At 40.3% G+C, this 21,492-nt stretch overlaps 1 protein-coding gene across 1 annotated transcript; it reads right to left on the bottom strand.

The window, feature by feature from the left end:
• Nucleotides 1-5,256: 5,256 nt before the first annotated feature.
• Nucleotides 5,257-21,405, bottom strand: PABPC1 (poly(A) binding protein cytoplasmic 1). Its single transcript, XM_040089039.2, has 15 exons — nucleotides 20,725-21,405; nucleotides 16,001-16,194; nucleotides 15,794-15,909; nucleotides 13,833-13,972; nucleotides 12,490-12,584; nucleotides 10,808-10,945; nucleotides 10,615-10,710; nucleotides 9,911-10,183; nucleotides 9,630-9,723; nucleotides 9,354-9,464; nucleotides 8,251-8,405; nucleotides 7,739-7,823; nucleotides 7,443-7,573; nucleotides 7,052-7,147; nucleotides 5,257-5,698 (listed from the first exon to the last, which is right to left on the bottom strand). Exons 1-14 carry the CDS (start codon nucleotides 20,915-20,917, stop codon nucleotides 7,055-7,057), a joined length of 1,914 nt encoding a protein of 637 aa, XP_039944973.1. The 5' UTR covers nucleotides 20,918-21,405; the 3' UTR covers nucleotides 5,257-5,698; nucleotides 7,052-7,054.
• Between the last annotated feature and the right edge of the window lie 87 nt (nucleotides 21,406-21,492).

Genomic DNA, 21,492 nt, shown 5'->3' with positions numbered 1-21,492 from the left:
GCTGTTTCTCAGTTTCCTTTCGTGTGTTTCTGGTACCCTTGAGGGAAAGGCACTGCAGGCGCTGTGTCTTCTCATGTGAAAATCCTTGTAGACTTACACAAGCAGCACTGCTGGAGATGTGGAATGAGCTCATTAGCAGGGAAATGATGCCACTGCAACACCTGCCCTGCAACTGAGCATGTTATGCTGGCCTCACCAAAAGGCCCTTTTTCAGAGGAAGAAGATTGCTTCGCGAAGGCTGTGGTTGACTGGATGACCTGGGGAAAACCCCTTCCCATTAAAATAAGGCTTATGCATGTTTTTCAAGGAACGTGTCTATTCTCATCTGCCTAAATCTGATTTCTGGAAACTATAGGAGGGGAAACAGCTAATTTTGGTGGTGTCCTGGTTGCAAGGTGGGGACATGGTTCCTGTTCCTGTTCTATACCACCTACATGTCACTGCTGGGGACACGGTTTTGGGGGAAGCAAAGGTAAGTGTGTCACTGAAACTGCAGGAAAAACAGAAACTCTCTAACAACATCTTTTCAGTGTTAGAGAATTAACATTACTTTATTCTGGCCTGGATATGCAATAGAAATCATTTCATCCACGCATGCCTGGGTACTGCGCTGAAAATCACTCTATCACACATAGTTCTTTACCAGACTTTTAACATATTTATACATAAAAGCCCAAAGAAATTCTTATTCATTGGTCCTAAACGACACAGTTCTTAGCATTCAGTCTCCTACTGGTTATTGATCTCTTTGATGCTAGTAGAATGATGGTCCTCATTCTGTAGTTCTCTTTATCAATCTTTTCCCAGACCAGGTGTCTCGGACCACACCACTGGGTGATTGTTAACATTTATCTCCTGTGCATCTTGTGGCTACTCCCAAACTGTAGATATTAAGCTCATTAGGCCTCATCTCACCCAGCATTGGTGAACAGTCTTTTGAAGAGAAACTTCAATTCTCCTTTTCCTGGGGAAAAGGTGAACAATCTCCTGACTAAAGTTACATAAAAAAATTTTAGAAGTTGTATCATTTCCAACAAATGCACCATTTTTGCCTCCCTCTCCCCAGTGGGAAGGCTGTTGGCATCAGCCCTGAGGACCCTTTCCTCTGCCACTGCTGTCCTTCCCTTCCTTTTTTCTCTGAGACACAGCTACAGGACATGGTGCTAAAGAGAAAGCATTGAAACACAGAATCCATGTGGTGCTGAAGGATGGCGCTGGGGAATGAAGGACTGGCAGCAAGCCCCAGTCCAGCCAAGCTGGGGGAAGCTGAGCCAAGCCCAGCCAAGCTGAGCTGAGAGGAGTTGAGCAGAGTTGGGTGGAGTGGGTCAGAGCGATCAAGATGGCTGGTGCCAACAGGAGCCGTGAGGAACTGACTGCAGCATCCAAAGCAGCAGTGCGGAGTCAAAACCCCATCACGTTCTCTGAGTCCCAGCATAGCGTGGACAATCTCGCCTTTGGGGGCTTGTCCATTGTTGTTTTCTGTTGTCATGGGCCTAGGGACAGGAGGGAGCAGGCACCATGGGAACAACCACTATCTTGGCCACTATCGTGACTGTACTGTGGCCACGTGGAACTAAGTTGAGGTGGTACATGTTTTGTGGGTAAAACATCTTTTTTTATTTTATACTCTTTTTACTAATGTTGCTGCTGTTACTGTGCATTTCTTATTCCATTACTTGTTGCTTTCAGGAAATTGTTATCCCAAACCATAGTCTCTTCCTTTGTCCCACCCTGAAAGAGCAGGGGGAAAGTAGGTGGCTTATTGACAGCTAAATCTTTGGTGTTAAAGATATGCCATGTGTGGCAAATCTCTAGCAGTGGTAAGAGACAGGATTAAGTAAGCTTCCATTTACAGATGTGACAACATAATATGCTTGGGGGCCACTTTTTGAAGTGCATCCTCTGTTTCATGTCATATCAGGTTTAACCTAGAACACGTGTAACCTAAGGTCCCAGTTACTGAAATGTGACACAGCCATTTAGCCTGCCCAGGGCATCGTTTTTGGTTTTTGAATGCTCAGATATCACATGGTATATTTTAAAACGTGCTCAAAGCTATAAAAAAGTACAGATATCTGGGCAGCTATAGCCCGATGAAACATGACAGGATAGGGATGTTTCCTTAGCAGGTGACATGGGAAATAGGAGACCATTTGGCAAATGTATTGCTCCTAGTACTTAATGTACAAATGGGCCATCATGTTGGCCTAGCTTGTCAATTTTTTTTTTTCTTAATGATTACCTTCAATCCCAATAAAAGTGAGAAATCTAAATTTCAAATTATTTTTTGGAAAACAGTCTTCCTTTGTTCTTGTTGCCCAAGTTGTAACTACATGTGCACCTTGTGTTCTTAGTGTAGCGGAAACCTTTGTTTTAAATTTGTATTCACTTCAAATGCAGTATTTTTGGAGGATTTGTAACCCTGCTAGCTGCATTTTCATTTCCATACAGCTACTCTTTCTCATTGACCATGTCCTGTAAAAGCAAAGTGAGACTAAAAGCTTTCTTTCAGTGAGGTAGTTACACCACATGGACTCACATATAACTATGGAAGTCTAGGCAGAATTGTGGTCCAAAGGGCTGTGGCTCTCTAGCATATTAGTTTGGACCACAATTCCCAAACCTAGTGAAAAGAAATACAAATCTTTTTTGTTGTTGTTTTGTTTTTGTTTGAGTTTTTTTCAGTTATCCTAAGCACAAATATGTCTACTAGATGTAGATTTCAGGAAATCTTTTCCAAGACTCCTAACTCAAAATGTTAAGTGGCTACCTTTGAACATCCAGTTGTCCATCACAATCATTAAGAATGTTACCAAGGACACTCAACACAAGGACAGAAGACACAATTTATTCAAGAGCAGACACCTAACTAGCACAAACTGGGAATAAGACAGCGCCAGACTCTAGAACATCTTAATTTCCACCACCTTGCCCCTTCCTCCCCTGGACCAGTGAACTCCGAATTCCCCAGATTTCAGTAGAGCAGCAATGAGAATGTGCACAATCCAGATTACCTCTGCACCAAACCTTTGATTTAGCTGCTCATAAAGCCACGACCTGCTTGGGAAAGCAGATGGCAAATATAATACAATACCACTCCTTCATTCATTCATTCAAATCACCACCCATTTCACCAGCAGGCTTTTAGCTGCTACCAAACTCTAAAGTGTTTGCTGTGGTTAGGACAGAAGACACAGAAGAACTGAAGGGATGAAATACCAGAGGATCCAGCAAAATCAGCTTAGCACGGCTGGCTGCAGGCTGCAGAGGATCAGCGTAAGCCTCTGACACATACTAGAGGGAATGTGTGGCAACAGGAAGTGCCTGCCAGTCAGGCTGCTATTAACTCAAAGGAACGGCTCTCTACTATTGAAAAAAAAGGATTTTTCTGCATGCTGCATTGTTTTACTAATGCTAAAGATGCATTGATTGAGGCACTAACAAATACCTTGTTTGCTATCTTTTGGATTTAGAAATAGAAGACTTTTATTGAATAGGCATCTGTGGTATAGAGCAGGGAATTACCATGTAAGCAAGACTGTGAAGCAATAAACCAAATCAACCCCTGGCTTTGTTTTCTTGGGCTGTCACGATCACGTCAGCAGAACTGCCTCACTGTTTCCTTCCATCACAGAAGTTACCCAGTATTTCATCTTGGTACAGATGTTAGTGCATGATACCCCTACAGAAGTCCTGTACAAACTCTAACCATCAGCAAGACGTTAAATAACTTGCTCATTCTTACAAAACAAAAATTAGTTTGGCTAACTCCAGCAGACCCACAGAACACACTTATCTAGGAAAACAGGAAGTGAGAAATGCCACTTTCCTGCTAGTGCCCTGAGAATCCTGATATTAGGATTTTGTAATATCCTTTAGACCTTTCATTAAACCTTGAGTATAATCAGATTCTTCAGCATTCCCATTATGGTGCTAAATATTTTAGGTCATTAAAACTGTCTCCAAAGTTCAAATGTTTTAATACTTGACATTACATAAAATCAAGGTTATACATTCTGCCTCTTAATATGTACGTATCTTGCTTGAACTGCCGCTTTTCTAAGATTTACCACCACTTCAAAAATTCTTAATTCTAGTCACACATCTCAGCAAGACTGCAAGTTAAAGGCTTTCCCAGTCTGCTGCCATCAGGACAGGACTGAGTGTAATAATTACACAAGTTTAACCTAATGCTTTTACAAGAAATTATTTTAATTAGATTCCATTTACACTAGACCAATTCCACCTCATAATGCTAGGCTTTTTTCTTAAATTCCCTAACAGAAAACCTGATTTTCCCATTTTGCAAGAGGGGAAAAATAAGGGGGCTCCTGAACTTCTTTTGGGGGACTTCAGAAAGCATACTAAAGGGCTTTGACTGCAGCAACAGCTCAGAGAACATTGGCATTCGTGAATTCCATAGAATCTGTATTCTTTACATATAGCAGCTGAAACACAGCAGAATTGTAGTGGCCACCAGTCATGCCTTCCTTGAACAGATCTTTCTGCCTCTTCACCACCCCAGCCTACCAAGTTTTACCCACTTCTTTGTAAAGGCTGGATATGCCATTTTCACTGCTTCATTTCTCCCTCTGTGTTATCAAACTTGAAAAAGCAATTTAGAGAGCAAATTATGGGCTAAACTGGGTAGACAATACCTCTTTTTATTCCACAGGTCTGCAGAAAGGAGAAAACAAAAAAGCAAGACAGCAACTGTAGGATAATCCATCTGTGGATTGACAAACTTCAGTATATCTGCTAACTCACAGTGAAAGTTTTGTTTTACAACAAAAGCCCTTTTACTCTGTCTCATTCATTTATGCATTTAACACTTTGCCTGATTACTCATTTAAGTGTTAATCCCACAGAACTCCCAACCTCAGTATGGTGCTGTAGCAAAGAGAACAGCTCATGTGCTAGTGCTGTTTCTTCCCACTTCAGTGCCATTGGCCATTTCACTGCAAAACCCCTTTAGGGGCACAAACTGACCTGAAGACTCCATCAGCCCTGAGTGAAGACAGAATCATTTCTGTGCTATTGTACACTAGACCAGATTCAGATCAAGCAGCACTTAATTAAAAAAACCCCAAACACTGCCCCCCTCCCTCAATTTCTATTATTTAAAAGACAGTCCACAGGTGTAGGCTTATCTTCTCCACAATCCACTAAAACATACTAGAGTGGGATTCTAACTTGGCATTCTGGATGACAAGCTTATGAAAAGTACACTGTACAAAAGAGACCATGACAAGTAAGTCAGTGTTTAAGGAATTTTTATTAAACCAAGAATTTTATAATCCAAATTACGTTTCTTTGCTCAGCTATCAATTCTCACTGTCAACTAAAACAGTGGTGATAATCTGAGCTTTTCCACAGTAAAGAATTACAAAATTAAAGAAAGGAATGCTTTAAATTTTTGTACTGTGCTGAAAATTCTTTTCCCCTGGGTTTATAAAACATTAATTTGTATTTTTTATTTTACTATTTTTTTTAAAATTTTAAATCAATAAGTAATCTAGGACTAGCATTTGTTTTGCTAGCCCCGGCGTTGCTCTGTACGTAAGCTTCAAAGTTTCCTTTCCTTTTTTTATTTATTTTATATTTTGCAATGTTTTTCTCAATATTTAATAGTTTTTTCCATGTTTAAGTTTTTTTTTCTTCGGTGAAGCGAAGTTCTAGATTGTAGTCCCGGATAGTTCTGCAAAGAAAAACAATAATGTTACGTTTTAAAACAAAAGCAGCACCTTGTATGTTTTCTGACATGTTTTCTACTACTGTACATCATGGAGCACTCTGGGCTTTCACTGTTTCAATGATACCAAAGTTCTTTAGAAGCAGAATATCAGAGGTCCTCCCACTTTTTAGGGACACAAAAGTATTCAAAAGTCTGTGATCCCTGGCAAGACAACACTGACTCTAGAACTGGACAGTCCTGCAGACAGCAGCACTGTAAGCACGTTACCATGACTGACTGCAGGTCACCCCTACTCTTGAGCCAGCAGACTGAGGCTCATCAAATAACTACCCTAGCAGTATTTTCAATTTCCATTAGAAAAACATCATGGAGCAGATGGAGTAATAGTCTCAAAGTACAAGCATCTTAGTTTAGGAGAGACAACCTATTCAGCACTCATCTCTGTTGTGAAAGTGTTACTAGCCAAAACAAAAAAACCCAACCCCAAACAAACAAAAAAACACAAAAAGAAAAAAAACAACAAAAAAAAAAAAACAACAAAAAAAAAAAAAAAAAAAAAAACAACAAAAAAAAAACCAAAAACAACCCACACCAAACAACCCCCCTCAAAAACATCACACCCCCCGCCCCCGCTCCCAGAAATGTGTAAAAAATCATTACTGGAATTCTGCCCCTGAAAGAAAATTGCAGAAATTAAAATACCAAAAAAGGAAATTTTATGCAATCAAATGTTAAAGATGATAGCTACAAATGTGGAAAGCAAGTTCACAGGCAAAACCTACCTAGACAGAAGAGATAATAGGTTCCTTTTTATCCTCAACTTAACATTTTTTCCCTGTCAAAATTGTTGAGGTACTACCATTTGCCTCTGTCATGCACAATTAAGATACCAAGCCCACAGAAGGTAATGAAGAAAAATCATTATTTTAACCGACATTAAATTCACCCAAATGTGAAGTCAAGACAGTAAGTTTTCACTTACTGTACATTTTTAGGATTTGGTAAATATATACAAATTACAGTGTAAATAAGCTCTTTGATTTCTAAGGAAAAAGGGGACTGGAGTACCATTTTAAGCTTATTTCAATTCCACAAGTTGTTCTAAATAGTATGAATAGTAGCATTTGACAGAACAGCCCATTTTTGCACACATGCCTAGAACTAATTCCAGCTAAATGTGTTGCCAGAAACAATGACACGTCAGTAGCTTTTGCTAACCAAGTGAGCACAGAGGTTTGTTTACCACAACTGCTACTTCCACTGGCATGACACAGAGCCTGGACACATGCTGCTTACAAGGCTATGGACCAAAGACTTGCCCCAGTTAGCCTATGGAACTACAGCGGCCAAACTTACTTATTAAACACTTGGAACCCCAGTGGGATTATTAACTGCCTTTTGAGCAGCCTCTTTAGCTTGGTGGGCTTGTAGTACGGCTACAGCTTCATCAACCTGTTAAGTACAAATGAAAAATCAATTAAGGGAAGTTTGGAAATTTCTGTATATTTAAGTTAATAATACAGTGGAAATTATACATATTAACACTGCCTGCATTGTTGAAAAGAAAAAGGACAACATTACAATTCCAGTTCATGCAATGTTAAGTCACTGCCACCCTTTGAAAGAGGTCACCCTTGCCCTGAGCCCCATTGCATTGCTGCTACTCCACTGTGCCAGCATGAACAACTGTTAGGTCAGTGCAGACATAACCACCTACAGAACCAGTGCAAGGCACAAGTCCACCTACCTTCGAACGAAGAGACTCAGGAGACTCGAGCATGTGGAGGAGTTCAGAGTTGTCAATCTCCAACAACATACCAGTGATCTTACCCGCCAGAGTAGGGTGCATGCTCTGAATAAGGGGGAATAAACGTTCACCTAGAGAGAAAAAAGTTAACTGAGGACAAATCTAGCCTAAATTTAGGGGTAAGGAAAAGAAACTTGTCCTACTGCTAAAAACCACTTACTCTGCATTTTAAGACTGAAAAAGTGTACTTTAACTGTCCTTCTACAATGACATAGAGGAGGGTATCATATACATACCTAACATCTGCTTTTGTTCTTGTGGAGGGGCAGAAGCCAACATGGAAGCAGTCAAGGGTTCCTGACCTTGCACATGGACAGCAGGCTGCAAATTAATTTAACAACTTTTGAAAATTAAACTGGCTCATAATTAGGCGCAGCTTTAAACTGCCAATATTTCACAACTCAGCATACACAATGCCTACACAGTGTCAAAAACAGCAATGAAATGAACAACTATGTCTATTAAATCAAATACTACTGGTTAGAGCTGAGCAATGATGCTGAAGATTATTAGAAACTGCCCCACTGAGGAGCAAACAAAAATTTAGGCTCAGGTATGAGGGAACTGAAAAGTACAAAGCGACACGGGATCACATCCTGTCCCAGGTGAACTTCAAATGTACTTAACTCCCTACTGCTTTTACTCTACTGCCACGATGCAGAGCCCAAATTGCCCTCCCATCATGCTCACCACCTTCCTCTGCAAAGAGCCCCAGTAAAAGCAGGGAACAGTTCCCCAGATCACGCACCTGCTGCATAGCGACCTGCGGCTGCGTGTTGAGGTGCTGCTGGGGATTGCGAACACCCGCAGCGTATTTGTACTGTGGAACTGTGCGCACGGCAGGAGTGGCTGCAGTAGCTGCTGCTGCAGGACGTGGACCCATCGTTTGTGTTGATGTATTAGCTGAAAAAAATTATAACAGAATTCTGTATGTGAATAATTATGATTATTTTGTCCAACGAACCAACTCGAATCAAATGCCTAATTTAGGTATTGTGATATAGATTCATCTTAGCATATGGTCAACTGTCACATCACTGGTCATGTACAAAAGTTCAAACCTTGAAATTTACTAGATGCTACTTTCCAGTCCCTTCATTCATGAATTGCCCTTTTAAAATGCTATTGAAAAAACATCTGTGATAAAAAATACCCTTTGTTTGAGTATTAATATAATTCCATTGTAAGCTAAAGGACATTTGATTTCCTGAGCACATTATGTCAATCATTCTAAAAAAGATACTTTTAGGAAGGTGATGGCTGTCTGATACATTCTGGGAGAATTTATGCCTTCAGAGAGGTTGTGGATTCCATCCCTAGAGATGTTCAAGACCAGCCTGGATAGGGCTCTGAGTACCTTGGTCTACTGGAGGGTGCCCGGCCTCTGGCGGGGGGTGTTGAACTACATGAGCTTTAAGGGTCCTTCCAACCCAAACCATTCAATGATTACAGTCAATTCTGATTAATTCAGTGATGTGCAGATTTTGCATTCATGACACTGGCTCACAGTAATAAAATATGTGTATGTGAAATATAAAAAAAATAACAAGAGCTGAAATTGTATCATCTGAATACTTCTACATACAACTTATTATTACAATTGCTGCAACTATGTTTAGAAATGACAGAAGCCATCACACAGTATTACTGACGTGCACACAAGAGTAAGTGCTTCATCTTGAGTCTTTGCTGGGACAGTATTTAAAGCAATTACCAGAAGGTGATATTAACTCATTCATTAGGAATATCACGTGATATTAAACTTAAAAATGTTTATTTTGTAAGATCATGCTGAACCAGCAAAACTGGACCAGAAGTCTAATACTTAACTTTTGCATAAATCAAACTCACCAACACGCTGCGTTGACATGACTCGTGGAACTTGGGAAGAAGCTGGTCTCATGGTACTGAATGGTGGTCTGGGTGCTGCTGGGCGGATAGCACCAGGCATGTTTTGGAATGCTGTGGTTTAGAAAAAATATAGTGTTACACGCTGAAACACTGAGTGGTGACAACATGACAAACAGAAGACTGATACTGCAATGCTATGAAAATATATTTGAAGTGTGAAGGTAAATGCTATGGAGTTTACAGCAATCTCTGGAAAGAGGTAAAGAAGTGACTTACGATGAGGTCTGGCACCCTGAGCAGTCCAGCGAGGACTAGGTCTAGCAAGTTGAGCGAGCTGATTAGTAGGATAGTACGCAGCACGGTTCTGAGTCTGCCAAACACAACAGCATCACTTAACTTTGCTGTCTGTGAAGGGCATGCTGAACAGCCCAGCACCCTCCCACTATGAGATGAAAATGCTGAAATCACTGACACACGCTCACGGTTATACTAACTGTTAAATCTAAGCAGATTTTATACGCAGTACAAAATATTCAGTTACTCATCTCCACACTTACCTGAGGAATAGCTGCCATGAAGTATCCTGAAGGAGGTGCTGGCTGGTAGGGGTTGATTACAGGATTAGGTACTGCTCTTACGCTTGCCATCCTCTGCATGTACTGGTTGGTGAGATGAGCTTGGCGCTCCTCTTTACGTTGGGCTAGAGCTACATATAATGGTTTAGTAGCCACAATTCTACCATTCATTTCTGTGACTGCTTTGGTGGCTTCTTCTGGTGACGAAAAGCATACAAATCCAAATCCTTTGCTGCGCCCACCTTCCATCATCACCTGTCAGTACAAAACTTAGTTTTAAAACTAAATGTTTTGTGTTATACCTATTCAACTTGCATAAGTTTCTTGTTTCAGCGTATTAGAAGTGAGACTACAGGTTTGTTTCACTGAGTATTTTGTAAAAATTAATATTATTTTGTAACTAATATCTAGCTGTTACCTGAATAGAGATGAAAATCTCACTGAAATAATAACAAGCACAATATTGCACTGGAAAGATGTAATTTTTCTCACACTAGTCTCACTACTTCAATTATTTCAAGAAAGGATGATCATATGGTGTTTAACCTGACATGTACAATAATCAAGAAAGCTGATGACCACATTTACAGTGGGTCACATCTGTTACTGAATGAAATTTACTTTTCTTTGGTGACAGATCACTACTCATTTTCAGAGAACAGATGTGCACAATCTATGAACTTTACCTTTGCACTAGTGATTGTACCAAATGGGGAGAACTCTTTTCGGAGACGCTCATCATCGATCCCATCATCAAGATTTTTCACATAAAGGTTTACACCCTAAAAAAACAGTCAAGTTATTTTTAAAAGCAAGAATTCTGTGTAAATCGCAAAATATCATCTAACAGAGTTAAGCCTTCTTGATTTAAAATTGAACCTGGTATCTGGTGATCCTGTCCTGCTTCATTTGTTCAAACTTGCGCTTCAGCTCCGTCTGTCTTTCCACCTTTTTCTGAGCCCGGCCAACATAGATTTGTTTTCCATTGAGTTCTTTCCCATTCATCTCATCTACAGCCTTCATTAACAAACAACAAGTTAGCAGTGCTTTGTACTCCACCAATTTTCAGACACAAAAAACCGCAATTCATGTATAAAAAGCTACATGAGGATTCTAGAGGAAGAGCTCACCCATCTTAAAATACCACTAATTGAAACAAAATACCCCAAGACTTCCCCACTTATTGTAACATGAAAACTGCTTTCCAAGCATGATTCTGTCTTGTTGAAGACAAGTCACGAGGGATGCAGACCACTTTTTTTATATGAAGCTGGAGGAAAAAATCCAAATTGCAAGAACTATTTCTTCAGCCTTACCTTGCTAATGGCAAAGAAAAAAAAGCAAATAAAGTTAAAAAGCTTTAATTCACCTAGTTCTGTTTTCAAAAGTAACACCTGAAACTGTAGTATCTATCAGATCTTTCTACACTAAATGTTAAGCTACAGATGACATGTACAGCATTTTGGGTTTTTTTTTTTAATTTTTAGTCTTTCACTAAAGAAATACGTAGAAGTAGGAAAATGTGAACTTTTCCCCTTCATACTGTTTTGAGTTACAACTCTTCAGATGTAAAAACTCTGGCACATATTTACTCAATTAATTTAAAACCGGAAGTCACCAGTTTATTGTATATGTTTATGATCAAAGCCATTAGACATTTTTACAGAGATACTGGAATTTTATGTTATTTAAAACACTCAACATGTGATTCTGACTACAGCAAGAGAAACTATTCATCAATTGATATATGCAAGACTAAAAAATGTAGATGTTCAGACAGACAAGATTTGTTCAAGTCTCTCATTTGTACACTTGCAGTACTGACAAATCACCAAAATGCCTTTTGAAAAGCAAACTTTTTTGCCATGATTTGTTCTGTACTGCATTTTTTTCCTGATGCTATGTCCCTACTGTCACAGTAAACTGACATATCAAAGCAACCAGTTGAAAAAGAATTAAGTTATACAGCATACTGGCATGTTATAGACACATACACGAATAAAAAAGGACCCTTCTTCCAAAGTTACCCCTCGGAGGAAAAGCAACATCACAGGGCTCTATGGCTATTTTCTCACAGCTATGCCAAACACGCTTTATAAAACTAATAGCTTTCCTGCTGACTTTGCAGAGCTACAGTTTGAAAACACAATTCTTTCTGCCTTGCACAAACATTTTGTGCAACTGAATCAGATCCAGTAATTTAGAGATCTGGTAATTTATTATGCTATATATTGCTCAGCATGCAAGAGTCCAAATATCATTGAGACCTTTAAGCCCAACTATAACAGGTTTTTAAATTATTCAAGATTCCTCACTTCTACACTAGTTCCAGCTGTGTCATAGTATCTTGACTTAATAGTCAACCCATGACAGCTTCTCAGACCAACTGACATTTGCTCATAGGAAAGCATTCTAAATGACAGAAACTGTGCTAAATAACTCAATGAGTGAGCACCTCTTTTTGCAGTGTCCTTGACCAACTAAAAAAACTTAATCACTCAATGAAACATATTATTTCTGTCCCAGTTACAGGATTCCTAAAATTAAGTCCAAAAGCTTACTTTTTGGGCATCTTCATGTCTTTCAAAACTAACGAAGCCAAAGCCTTTGGATTTTCCACTCTCATCAGTCATAACTTTCACACTTAGAGCAGGACCTAAAAAGAGAATGAAATACTTACGCTTCATATACAGTGTATTCTTCTCACCTTTTGAACAACCTCTTTAGAGAATAATAATTAGTTTATTTCACTTGTACTACAAAGGACTCCTGCACCAATAATAGCATCAAGTAAAAGTCACCCATTATTATGAAATCACTAACTTGCCATTATGGCTGAAGTCTGCCATGCTGAATTTCTTTTCTACTGTATTTTCGACCAAAATTTCACCTCAGTGTGAAAGAAAATTCCACTACTAAGTGAAAGAAATTTTTTTATCATTAAAAATTATGACACTTGAAAAGTAGTAGTGTTTCCCTCCTTTGAAGCAGGTACTGAAAGCACCAGAAGGAGGCCTTGCAATTAGTTAACGTTTCACTATTTATCCTGGTGAAAGGCCATCCTAGTTCAGCGATTTCATAACCTTGGAAAAATTGCGGTCACACACCCAATTAGAAGTAGCCAATTTAGCTGTAGCAGGTAAATTTGCTACTGTTTCAACCCCAGACACTTCAAGAGCAGAAAGGAATTTCCTGTGCCTGCTGTTTAAGGCTGCTACAGAGTATCTCTTGTACAAGGCTTTCCCTTGCTTTACGTAATATCCACTGGACAACAGCAAAAGCACACAGGAAAGAAGATAAATTTAAAAAAAAGTGAGATTGAAAATAAAACGCGAAGAACACGTAATGGCATTAAGGGAGTTGCCATTTCCCATTTTGATGGTAACACATCATATACATTAGTACATAATGGTCATACGTCCACAATTTTGCCCTGCGTGTAACTGAGGACCAAGGCAGAATCTCATAGCTTGGTGCTGGAATAGCTCCTTATAATTTTGTATAAGGTCAACCACCAGAATGCAACTGAATAACAGACTTAAGTCTGCAGGTCAATGAAAGCCATAGTAAATTCATCTGTCACACATCCTGTAGGTGCATTTATAAAATCAATCCGTACTAAACCAGAGAACACTTCCATTTGCAACTTTCAAAAAATTGCAGAACCCACAAACACACTATTTTCAGACAGTTCTGACAGCAGGATTAAATATGATATTCTGCCTATTTAAAATTCAGATATTACTGCACTTTTGAATCTGAAACTGGAGTTCAGTAATCTTTACTATATTTTTTACATCAACATCACACAGTCCTGATTCCTTGTATGTCAAGGCACTGTACAGGTAAGATACATGTAGTAAACTGAAGTTCACTTGTGTTTATATAAACATTAAGACATTACCAAACTTGCCAAAGAGTTCCTTAAGTCTCTCATCATCCATGTCTTCTCCAAAATTTTTGATGTAAACATTGGTGAATTCTTTTGCTCTGGCTCCAAGCTCTGCCTCACGTTCCTTGCGGGATTTAAACCTTCCAACAAATCTAGATGCAGGAAGAACAGAGTAATACAGATTCAAGCATGTGTCTTAAGGTTTCAAAATTTACTTTAATTCTCTGGCATTGTATTTTATTCTTAATCAGTCTCATTCACTATAGGTATGAAATTCTTTAGATAAAATATGATAAAACTCAATCAGAAAAACCATCTCAGTCCTTTGCTATATCAGCGTGTTTATCCCAGTAACAAGGCATGAAAATGCTTTCAAGTCATTGGTGAGATTGTTCATGCTTACAAAACAGTCTTTGACAACAGGAGCTTGACAATGGAAAGAGTACTAAGTAAAGAGGCTAAACAGAAATTCTAGGTTACAGCATAATCCCTCTGCCATACTAAAAACATGGCAGCAGCTACTGCTCTCTGATCCAGTTTTTAAGCAAGGGATATTTAACTAACTACCCCCCTCCCTAACACACCTTTCCAGCATGTATCAAAAATACATGTTTTTAGGCACAGTGGAATGAACACTTCAACTTGTTCTTGAGTCAAATATCATTGCAAACTGGCTGGGAACATCAATGGTTAGTTCAGACTGGCAGAAAAAGAGCAGAACCTGAACATAAACATTCAGCAGCCCAAGGACATGCCCATGCTCTAGCACAGACTGTACATGGCTGACACTGATTTCTGACTGTAGCAGACTCCAACTTTCAAATTTTATTGTAGGCCCTAACCTTATAGTCGCAAATTTGGCAAATGTGATACAGCAGCATCCAGTACCCTCAGTAATTTTTGAACTTTGACAATTTCACCTAATTTACAGCAATCAAGTATAGTAAAAATGGAAGTGCAATGTGTTCAGCAGATTTTGATAGCGAGCAAAGTGCTTTAATTTATTTCTAAAATATTAGCCTGAATAGAAGAAATTCAAACCAAAATTAACTCCCATGATGATTTTACCCCTGTGCTGATCATATATTTTACTGTATGCTGACCTTTTTTACAAATTTAAGGTTGTGTAACAATGAACACTGAATAAAAACACTCACAATATGAACAGAACAAGCAGGAAAACTAAAGTTTCAAAATGTATGTTTTCCTTGTATGTGTCTTGATCTACCCATCTCTAATAGAAAAATAATCCATGATGGTAACATGATGCTAATTTCTGTTATCCTTTTTCCAAGCCCTCCTAAGTATTTGGAAAGCTGTTCTTTTGCAATTATACCAAACACCATAATGATCCCTTAGGCATAACTGTGAGGCACACTCACTCCCCCAGACTAAATATTATTAAAGAAGTTGCCAAATAACATTTTTCCTACAATGCAGAACAGCGATAATGTTTAAAACATTATGCTTCTCTAAGTTTTATGTTCCACTCCCTAGATATGCCTATTAACAGACATTCATACGAATACATTAGTCTAATCTGACCACTCTTTAGTGCCAAGTAACTGTAACTCTAAGTATCAGCTGACTCCAAAAAATAACACACTTACCTCACAACTCTTATAAAGGAAGTATTATTCAGAATACTCAATGGATTGTATTTTATCTCAGACCAATAAGATCAGAAAACCAGGGGAGATCACAAATCCTCATTACAGTATTGGCTTGTAAGACAATTAATACAATGATTTTTCTCCTACTCCAGAGTCCCTTATTTGTCTTTTTGAACTTATACTGCCTCTAGAATAGGAAGGTGATACAATTCTTAAAATCCCTACCACTAAAACTCTACATCCTCTTAAAATTAGAAATTTTTACAACTACCTTCCTTTTATAGGTAAGCTTTTAAATCTTTGTCTGCCATAAAATGAATTTCAGTTTGCTGATACTGAAATACTTATTTATGTACTTACACTTTGCGGTCATTAAGCAGCATACCATTCATTTTTTCAATAGCTCTTTCTGCAGCTTCTTGTGTCTCAAAATGTACAAATCCATAACCCTTGGATCCATTTTCATCACACACCACCTATTAATGAAAAACCTTGTTGTAACACCCATGGACGTTTCCAGCATAAATTGAGGAGTTTGTGTGTCAATACATTTTACTTTCCACTAACCTTACAAGACAGGATGTTCCCAAAAGCAGAGAATGTATCATACAAAGCTTTGTTATCAATTGATTTGTCCAAGTTCTTGATGAAGATGTTTCCTACACCACTTTTGCGTAGAGATGGATCGCGCTGAGACCACATGATGCGCACTGGTTTGCCTTTAATGACATCAAAGTTCATGGTGTCCAAAGCTCGTTCAGCTGGAAAAACATTACGGAATTAGTAGAAAAAGCTAATTATTTTAATAAACACACAAATACCAGCTGAGGTACAATTCTTAACACTATTTTTTCTATTTCAAGTCTTGCACCATCACCAAGCTGAAAACCCAAGCCTCCAGTGTACTCTGTTGTATACAAGGAAGAAAAGCTGCACTTACGAAGGGGCACAAGTCGGGAAGGGGCTCTGAGAAAGCTGCAGAAATCTCATTAGCCTGTAAGACCAGATATATAAAAAGATGGTACAGTGGCAGGAGAAAATGCAGCAAGTGGCAGCTGTTACAACGTTTTAACATTTGTGAAAATCAGCTGGCTTCTCCCGTGTCACAAAGATGCATATTGTGTCAATAAAATTACTTTTATGGGTACTTCTTGTGCCTATATGAGGCCTTTTGCAAATATGGAATATATATAAGAACACCTACAACACCAATGCCCCTAAACTGACAAAATTTCTTGGCGAGGTGGACATTCAAGCCTCATTCAGGCAGCTATTCCACACAACATCCTCAGTGACCAAAAATACCTGTGATGAAATTCTGGGCAAGAGACATTTCAAAGAGATTCAAAACTAGCACTTACTTAGCTTAAAGAATCTGAAATGATACATATATAAAATACATATGAGCTCAACGAAGGATCAAGCATTAAAACAGCAAACCAGGGTAATGTAAACCATGTTTTGTTACTCCAATGGAGTAGTTTTTCCAGTAAAACTCCATAACTAGCTTTTCAGATCGTGCACGTAAAATCTCTTGTGTATTTAAATGGGGAAGTATCAAGACTTGCTCAGTTTTCACACGTCCCTTCAAAGCCACAAGACATGTCTGTGATGTTTTAACTCAGCTTGTGTATTTAAGCACAAAAGAGCAATAGTTCTCAAGTACAGCAGTTCCTTTTCATCCCTGCTCCTCTAAGTCTGGAAGAACACTGAAAAAAGTCCAAATAAATACCTTAAGTCACATACATGGGTACTAACTCAGTTCACTGTAATTTGCAAGTATCAGAACAATATGATGTTAACAAGACTGAAATCAGCTAAGTGATAGCTTAAAAACAGCAACTGTTTCACATAAAAAAATTTTTTTGGAGGACCAAGGGCGAATCACATTATGAAATCCCTTATTTGATGTTTTTGTTCTTTAAGCGCTGCTTTTGTCTTGAGCCATATTGTTGCATGTCATGGCCAAAGACAATCTGCAGTGAGCCTGGGATTCAGCTGATATACCACATTTTATATCCTTTCTTGTGACATTTTTAAATTAAGAATAAATTTGCAGATTATATTCTCTGAAAGACATCCACAGGCATTAAAGAGATGGGCATCTAATGTTTTCATGGGGAAAAAGGTTATTGATATTATTACTATATTCACGTGACAGTAGCAACTTAGCAACTTTTTTGAACTGAAGCCACAAAAATTACACGTGCCAGTCCTCTAAATAAGTAAATAAAGCTTTCAAAAATAAAAATATTTAATATAATTTAAGCAGGAGAGAAAAGGCAACCTAGATAGTATTAATGAGAAATAAAAATAATTGGAAGGCTCTATCCTACAAAAGTGGGGGGAGGAGATTAAAAGAAAAAAAAAAGAAAAAAAGAAAAAAAAAAAGAAAAATATACTGTGCATATAGGACTGGTCACAGTACAAACTTGTAAGACCTTACTACTGCCCTGGAAGTCATTAGAATTATTACTGCCAGCACCAATAGACATGCCAGCAACAAACAGTTAATTATTTCAAGAAGTAGTAACAGGGTTTCTTCCTTCACTAGAAAAGAGGCTTTTCTAATTCATGCTAATTGCTTCTAGAATAATCCTGATACTCCTCAAAAATGTGTGTTCCTAGACAAACTTCCCAACCATCTGACTGAGAGTGGGTCCATGGGTCCTTTGCAAACATTCGCACTCTTAAGAAATAAGGAGCCTGTGTCGCAGACCAGCGCAATTTCTCCACGAGGACGGCGCAAAAACTCCAACAGCTCTCCTCACCTCTCCTTTGGAGCAGAAGTACAAGAAATTTTTCTGCCTAATCAACACCACACTGTCATTCCAAGGTACATTTTGAAAACATTACTAGACTCCATCTACAACCAGGTACAAGCTACTCATTAAAATTCCCAACGAGTGAAACTGGCTCGCTTTCATTACATTTCAGCCATAAAAGGCCGGGCGGGTTGCAGGACGCAGCTCCATTCAGCAGCGAACTTGTTAGCAATGGACACACCTACCCGGGCTGTACTGCTGATTCGGCTAGCGCTCTCATTGAATGACTCACCAGCTCCCATTTTAGTCGGGAGCAACTGGACAGTCCACTTCAACAATTTCAAAATCACTCAGAATATACAATTAATACCACCCTGTGCTAAAGGTAAACAGCAATAGCTATGAAATATTAAAAAAAACTACGGAAATATAACCCAAAGGATTCTGATGCAGTTTCAGATTACTCAAGAATATTTCTAGTTTAGTGATTAAACGAAATTGCTTGAGTTTTACTCCAGACTATGACTCAAATTCAGAAAAGTCACAACTCTGAAATGCGTGCATACTTCACACGTGTGTCATCAGGCCTAATTAGTTTTTAGAAGAGCTTTGAGATCCCTTGTTTACAGACAGCTGTCGATGTCAAGCACACCTTCAAAGCTATTTTTCAAAATCCAAGGTAGTTGTTACTAGCTGTTCAACAGGCATAGCCTGAGATGCAGCTAAAAATTCGGCTAAACCCATAAAAGGTATCTAGCTTGGAATCAAAATAAAACCAAGATGATTCTAAGAATAATCATTCATCCTCAAAACTCCTATTTCAAGGTCTCAGCAAATAAACATAATGACCTATAAAAAGCCCCCAGCAAATGCTTTCTAGGTATTTGCCAAGAATTTTAAATTCTGAAAATCTTGAAGAAATACAATCACCCAATACCACTGAAGTGTATTTTATCAAACCTGCATCTGCACATTTGCGGAAGCAGTTGTTTAAAGATGAGAAATACTTTTAGCTGAACTGGACTGGTTATAGACTAAAATATGTGTGTCTCCCAATACCTGAAAAACACTTACAACATCTGGAGTAACAACACCTTTCTAAGGGGCATATTCAAAAACTGAATTAAGCACTGCTCAGGTGAAAAAGTTCTATTTGTTCCCACATTTGACAAATTACAAACCAAGTCACAAAAGGTATTGGTTGCTCAACTAATGACAATGATGAAGTCAGCCCTTATGGAACTCTGTCAATACTAAGGAGAAGCAGCATTTGAATCGCATTCACCTTATGCCCTGACATTATTATATCACAGTATTGACTTGTGCTAACCCCTTATTTTTCTGAGAAACTGCAGGACGTTTTTATTTAATGAAAGCAAAGTATATCAAAACAAGCATTCAAATCATCTCATCCTAAAGAACGGGTGAATAAATCAAAAGCTCTCTGAACTGAGAGGGCTGATAACAGGTGGAGTATCTGCCTCTTACGAAGGTGAGCCAGTAACTTTTACTACTTACATACAGATACCATCGGCACACCGAAGTCTGATCTGATAATGGCTGTATGCTAAAGCTAATTCTGAAAGCCAGTTAAATCTAATTGCTTGAAAAGTTTGTAATTTAAGTACCTCACTTTCATATGCTTGAAAATTAAACCATTATAATAAAAAGCTGTTTATTTAACTGTACTTGAAATCACGTATCTTCTAGTTTGCCAATTACTTTTTTTTTAACTGGACTCCACAAAACTCAGAACCAGTCACATTCGGTTCTTTTAGTGAAAACAGCCTCCAAATGGATCACGCTGTATTTCCCAACATAAATAAAACTACAGAAAAAGTTTCTTTACCGATTACCTCTAAAGAAACTGCAACACTTCGTGAAAAAACAAGTTTCATAAAAACACAACTTGGGAGAAACAACGTCAGAGAATTTACTGCGAAGAGACACGAATGAGAGCACAGCTCGGGCTCCAGCCTCTGAGGAAGAAGCACAAGGAGGCCCGAGTAGTTTCATGCCCTCCCTGCACGTGACAGACCTGCCATGGTGTTTCAACAAACGCTTCGGCCTGTGAAACTACCCAGCCACGCCGGTGCGTCCTACTTCCTTCTCCCGGCCTTTTAACCACGCACTCACACACACCCAGCTCCTGCGCGATTATTAAAAGGTGCTAATGAGTGCAATGTTTTCCTTACGCTACCCTTCTTGGACGGACGTGAAGAGCCGCGCGCACACCCACCCACAACCCCCTCCCCGGGAGCGGGGACAGCCCCGCCGGGTCCCCGGGGCTCCCCCGCCCATCGCCGGGGCCCCGCGGCCGCTCTCGATCCGCGGAAGCGCCTCCCCCCCGCTTCACCGGCCGCCACGAGGCGCGGGAGGCCCGGGCCGCGTGTGAGCGGCAGCCCCGCCGCCAACTTCCCCCCGCGCCCGCCCCGTCCCGGACGGCAAAATGGATGCGGGGCGGCGGCCGGGGCGGGGGGCAGGGGACAAACATGGCTCCGCCGGCGCCCGCGGCCCGGCACTCACCGTCGGCGGGCTGCTGGAAGTTGACATAGGCGTATCCGAGCGAGCGGCGGGTGATCATGTCCCTGCAGACGCGGATGGAGAGGATGGGCCCGGCGGGGCTGAACTTCTCGTAGAGCATGGCCTCGGTCACGTCGGGGTGCAGGTCCCCCACGTAGAGCGAGGCCATGGGGTAGCTGGGGGCGCTGGGGTTCATCCTGCCGCCGTCTCCCGGCGCGGGGGGGGGGCGCTGACGAGGCGGAGGCCGCGGCGGTCGGTGCGAGCGGGGCCGGCGGAGACGGCGCGGGGCCGCTCGGACTCAACGGCTGCGGCGGGTGCGGCGGATGGGCGGGCGGGGGTCGGGTCGCTCCGTGCGGGCCGGGTGGAGCTGGCGGCCGCGAGTGCTGCGCTTGGCGGGGTCGGGCTCGCTTGTGTGTCTCCTCTCGGCTGCGCCGGGTTCCGGGGACTTCGCTTCACCGGGTTATTTTATATCAAACCGGCCGTTTGCAGAAAGGTTGTCGGGAAGGTTGGATGAGGAAGGAGGATTATTTTTTTAAAGGTTTTTTAAGATTTTTGGATTTTTTTTGCCTTTTTAAAATATTTTTTTAGTAATAAATGGTGCTGCGGGGCCGGGCCGGCGTGTCCGGGTGGTCCGGAGCACACGCACTGCGCACACAGCTCCGACGGCGGCCGGGGGACAAGGGGGCGGCCGCCGCCCCGGCCGCGCTCTATATATATCCGCCCCGCCCCCCCGCCCCCGCCGCACCGCGCGCCACGCACCGCGCCGCGCGC

The sequence above is a fragment of the Hirundo rustica genome, chromosome 1 (assembly GCF_015227805.2).
Source record: "Hirundo rustica isolate bHirRus1 chromosome 1, bHirRus1.pri.v3, whole genome shotgun sequence".
NCBI lineage: Eukaryota > Metazoa > Chordata > Aves > Passeriformes > Hirundinidae > Hirundo > Hirundo rustica.
Note: the sequence above shows the minus strand (reverse complement) of the source record. Positions and strands in the feature narration are given on the sequence as shown.

Excerpts from the sequence above, each read along its gene's own strand:
- PABPC1 (XM_040089039.2), bottom strand. The coding sequence starts at position 20,917 with ATGAACCCCAGCGCCCCCAGCTACCCCATGGCCTCGCTCTACGTGGGG. Across the intron at positions 16,195-20,724 it reads CTTCCAGCAGCCCGCCGACG|CTGAACGAGCTTTGGACACC; the intron begins GTGAGTGCCGGG and ends ATGTTTTTCCAG. Across the intron at positions 7,148-7,442 it reads CTGAGTCTCTTCGTTCGAAG|GTTGATGAAGCTGTAGCCGT; the intron begins GTAGGTGGACTT and ends TGTACTTAACAG.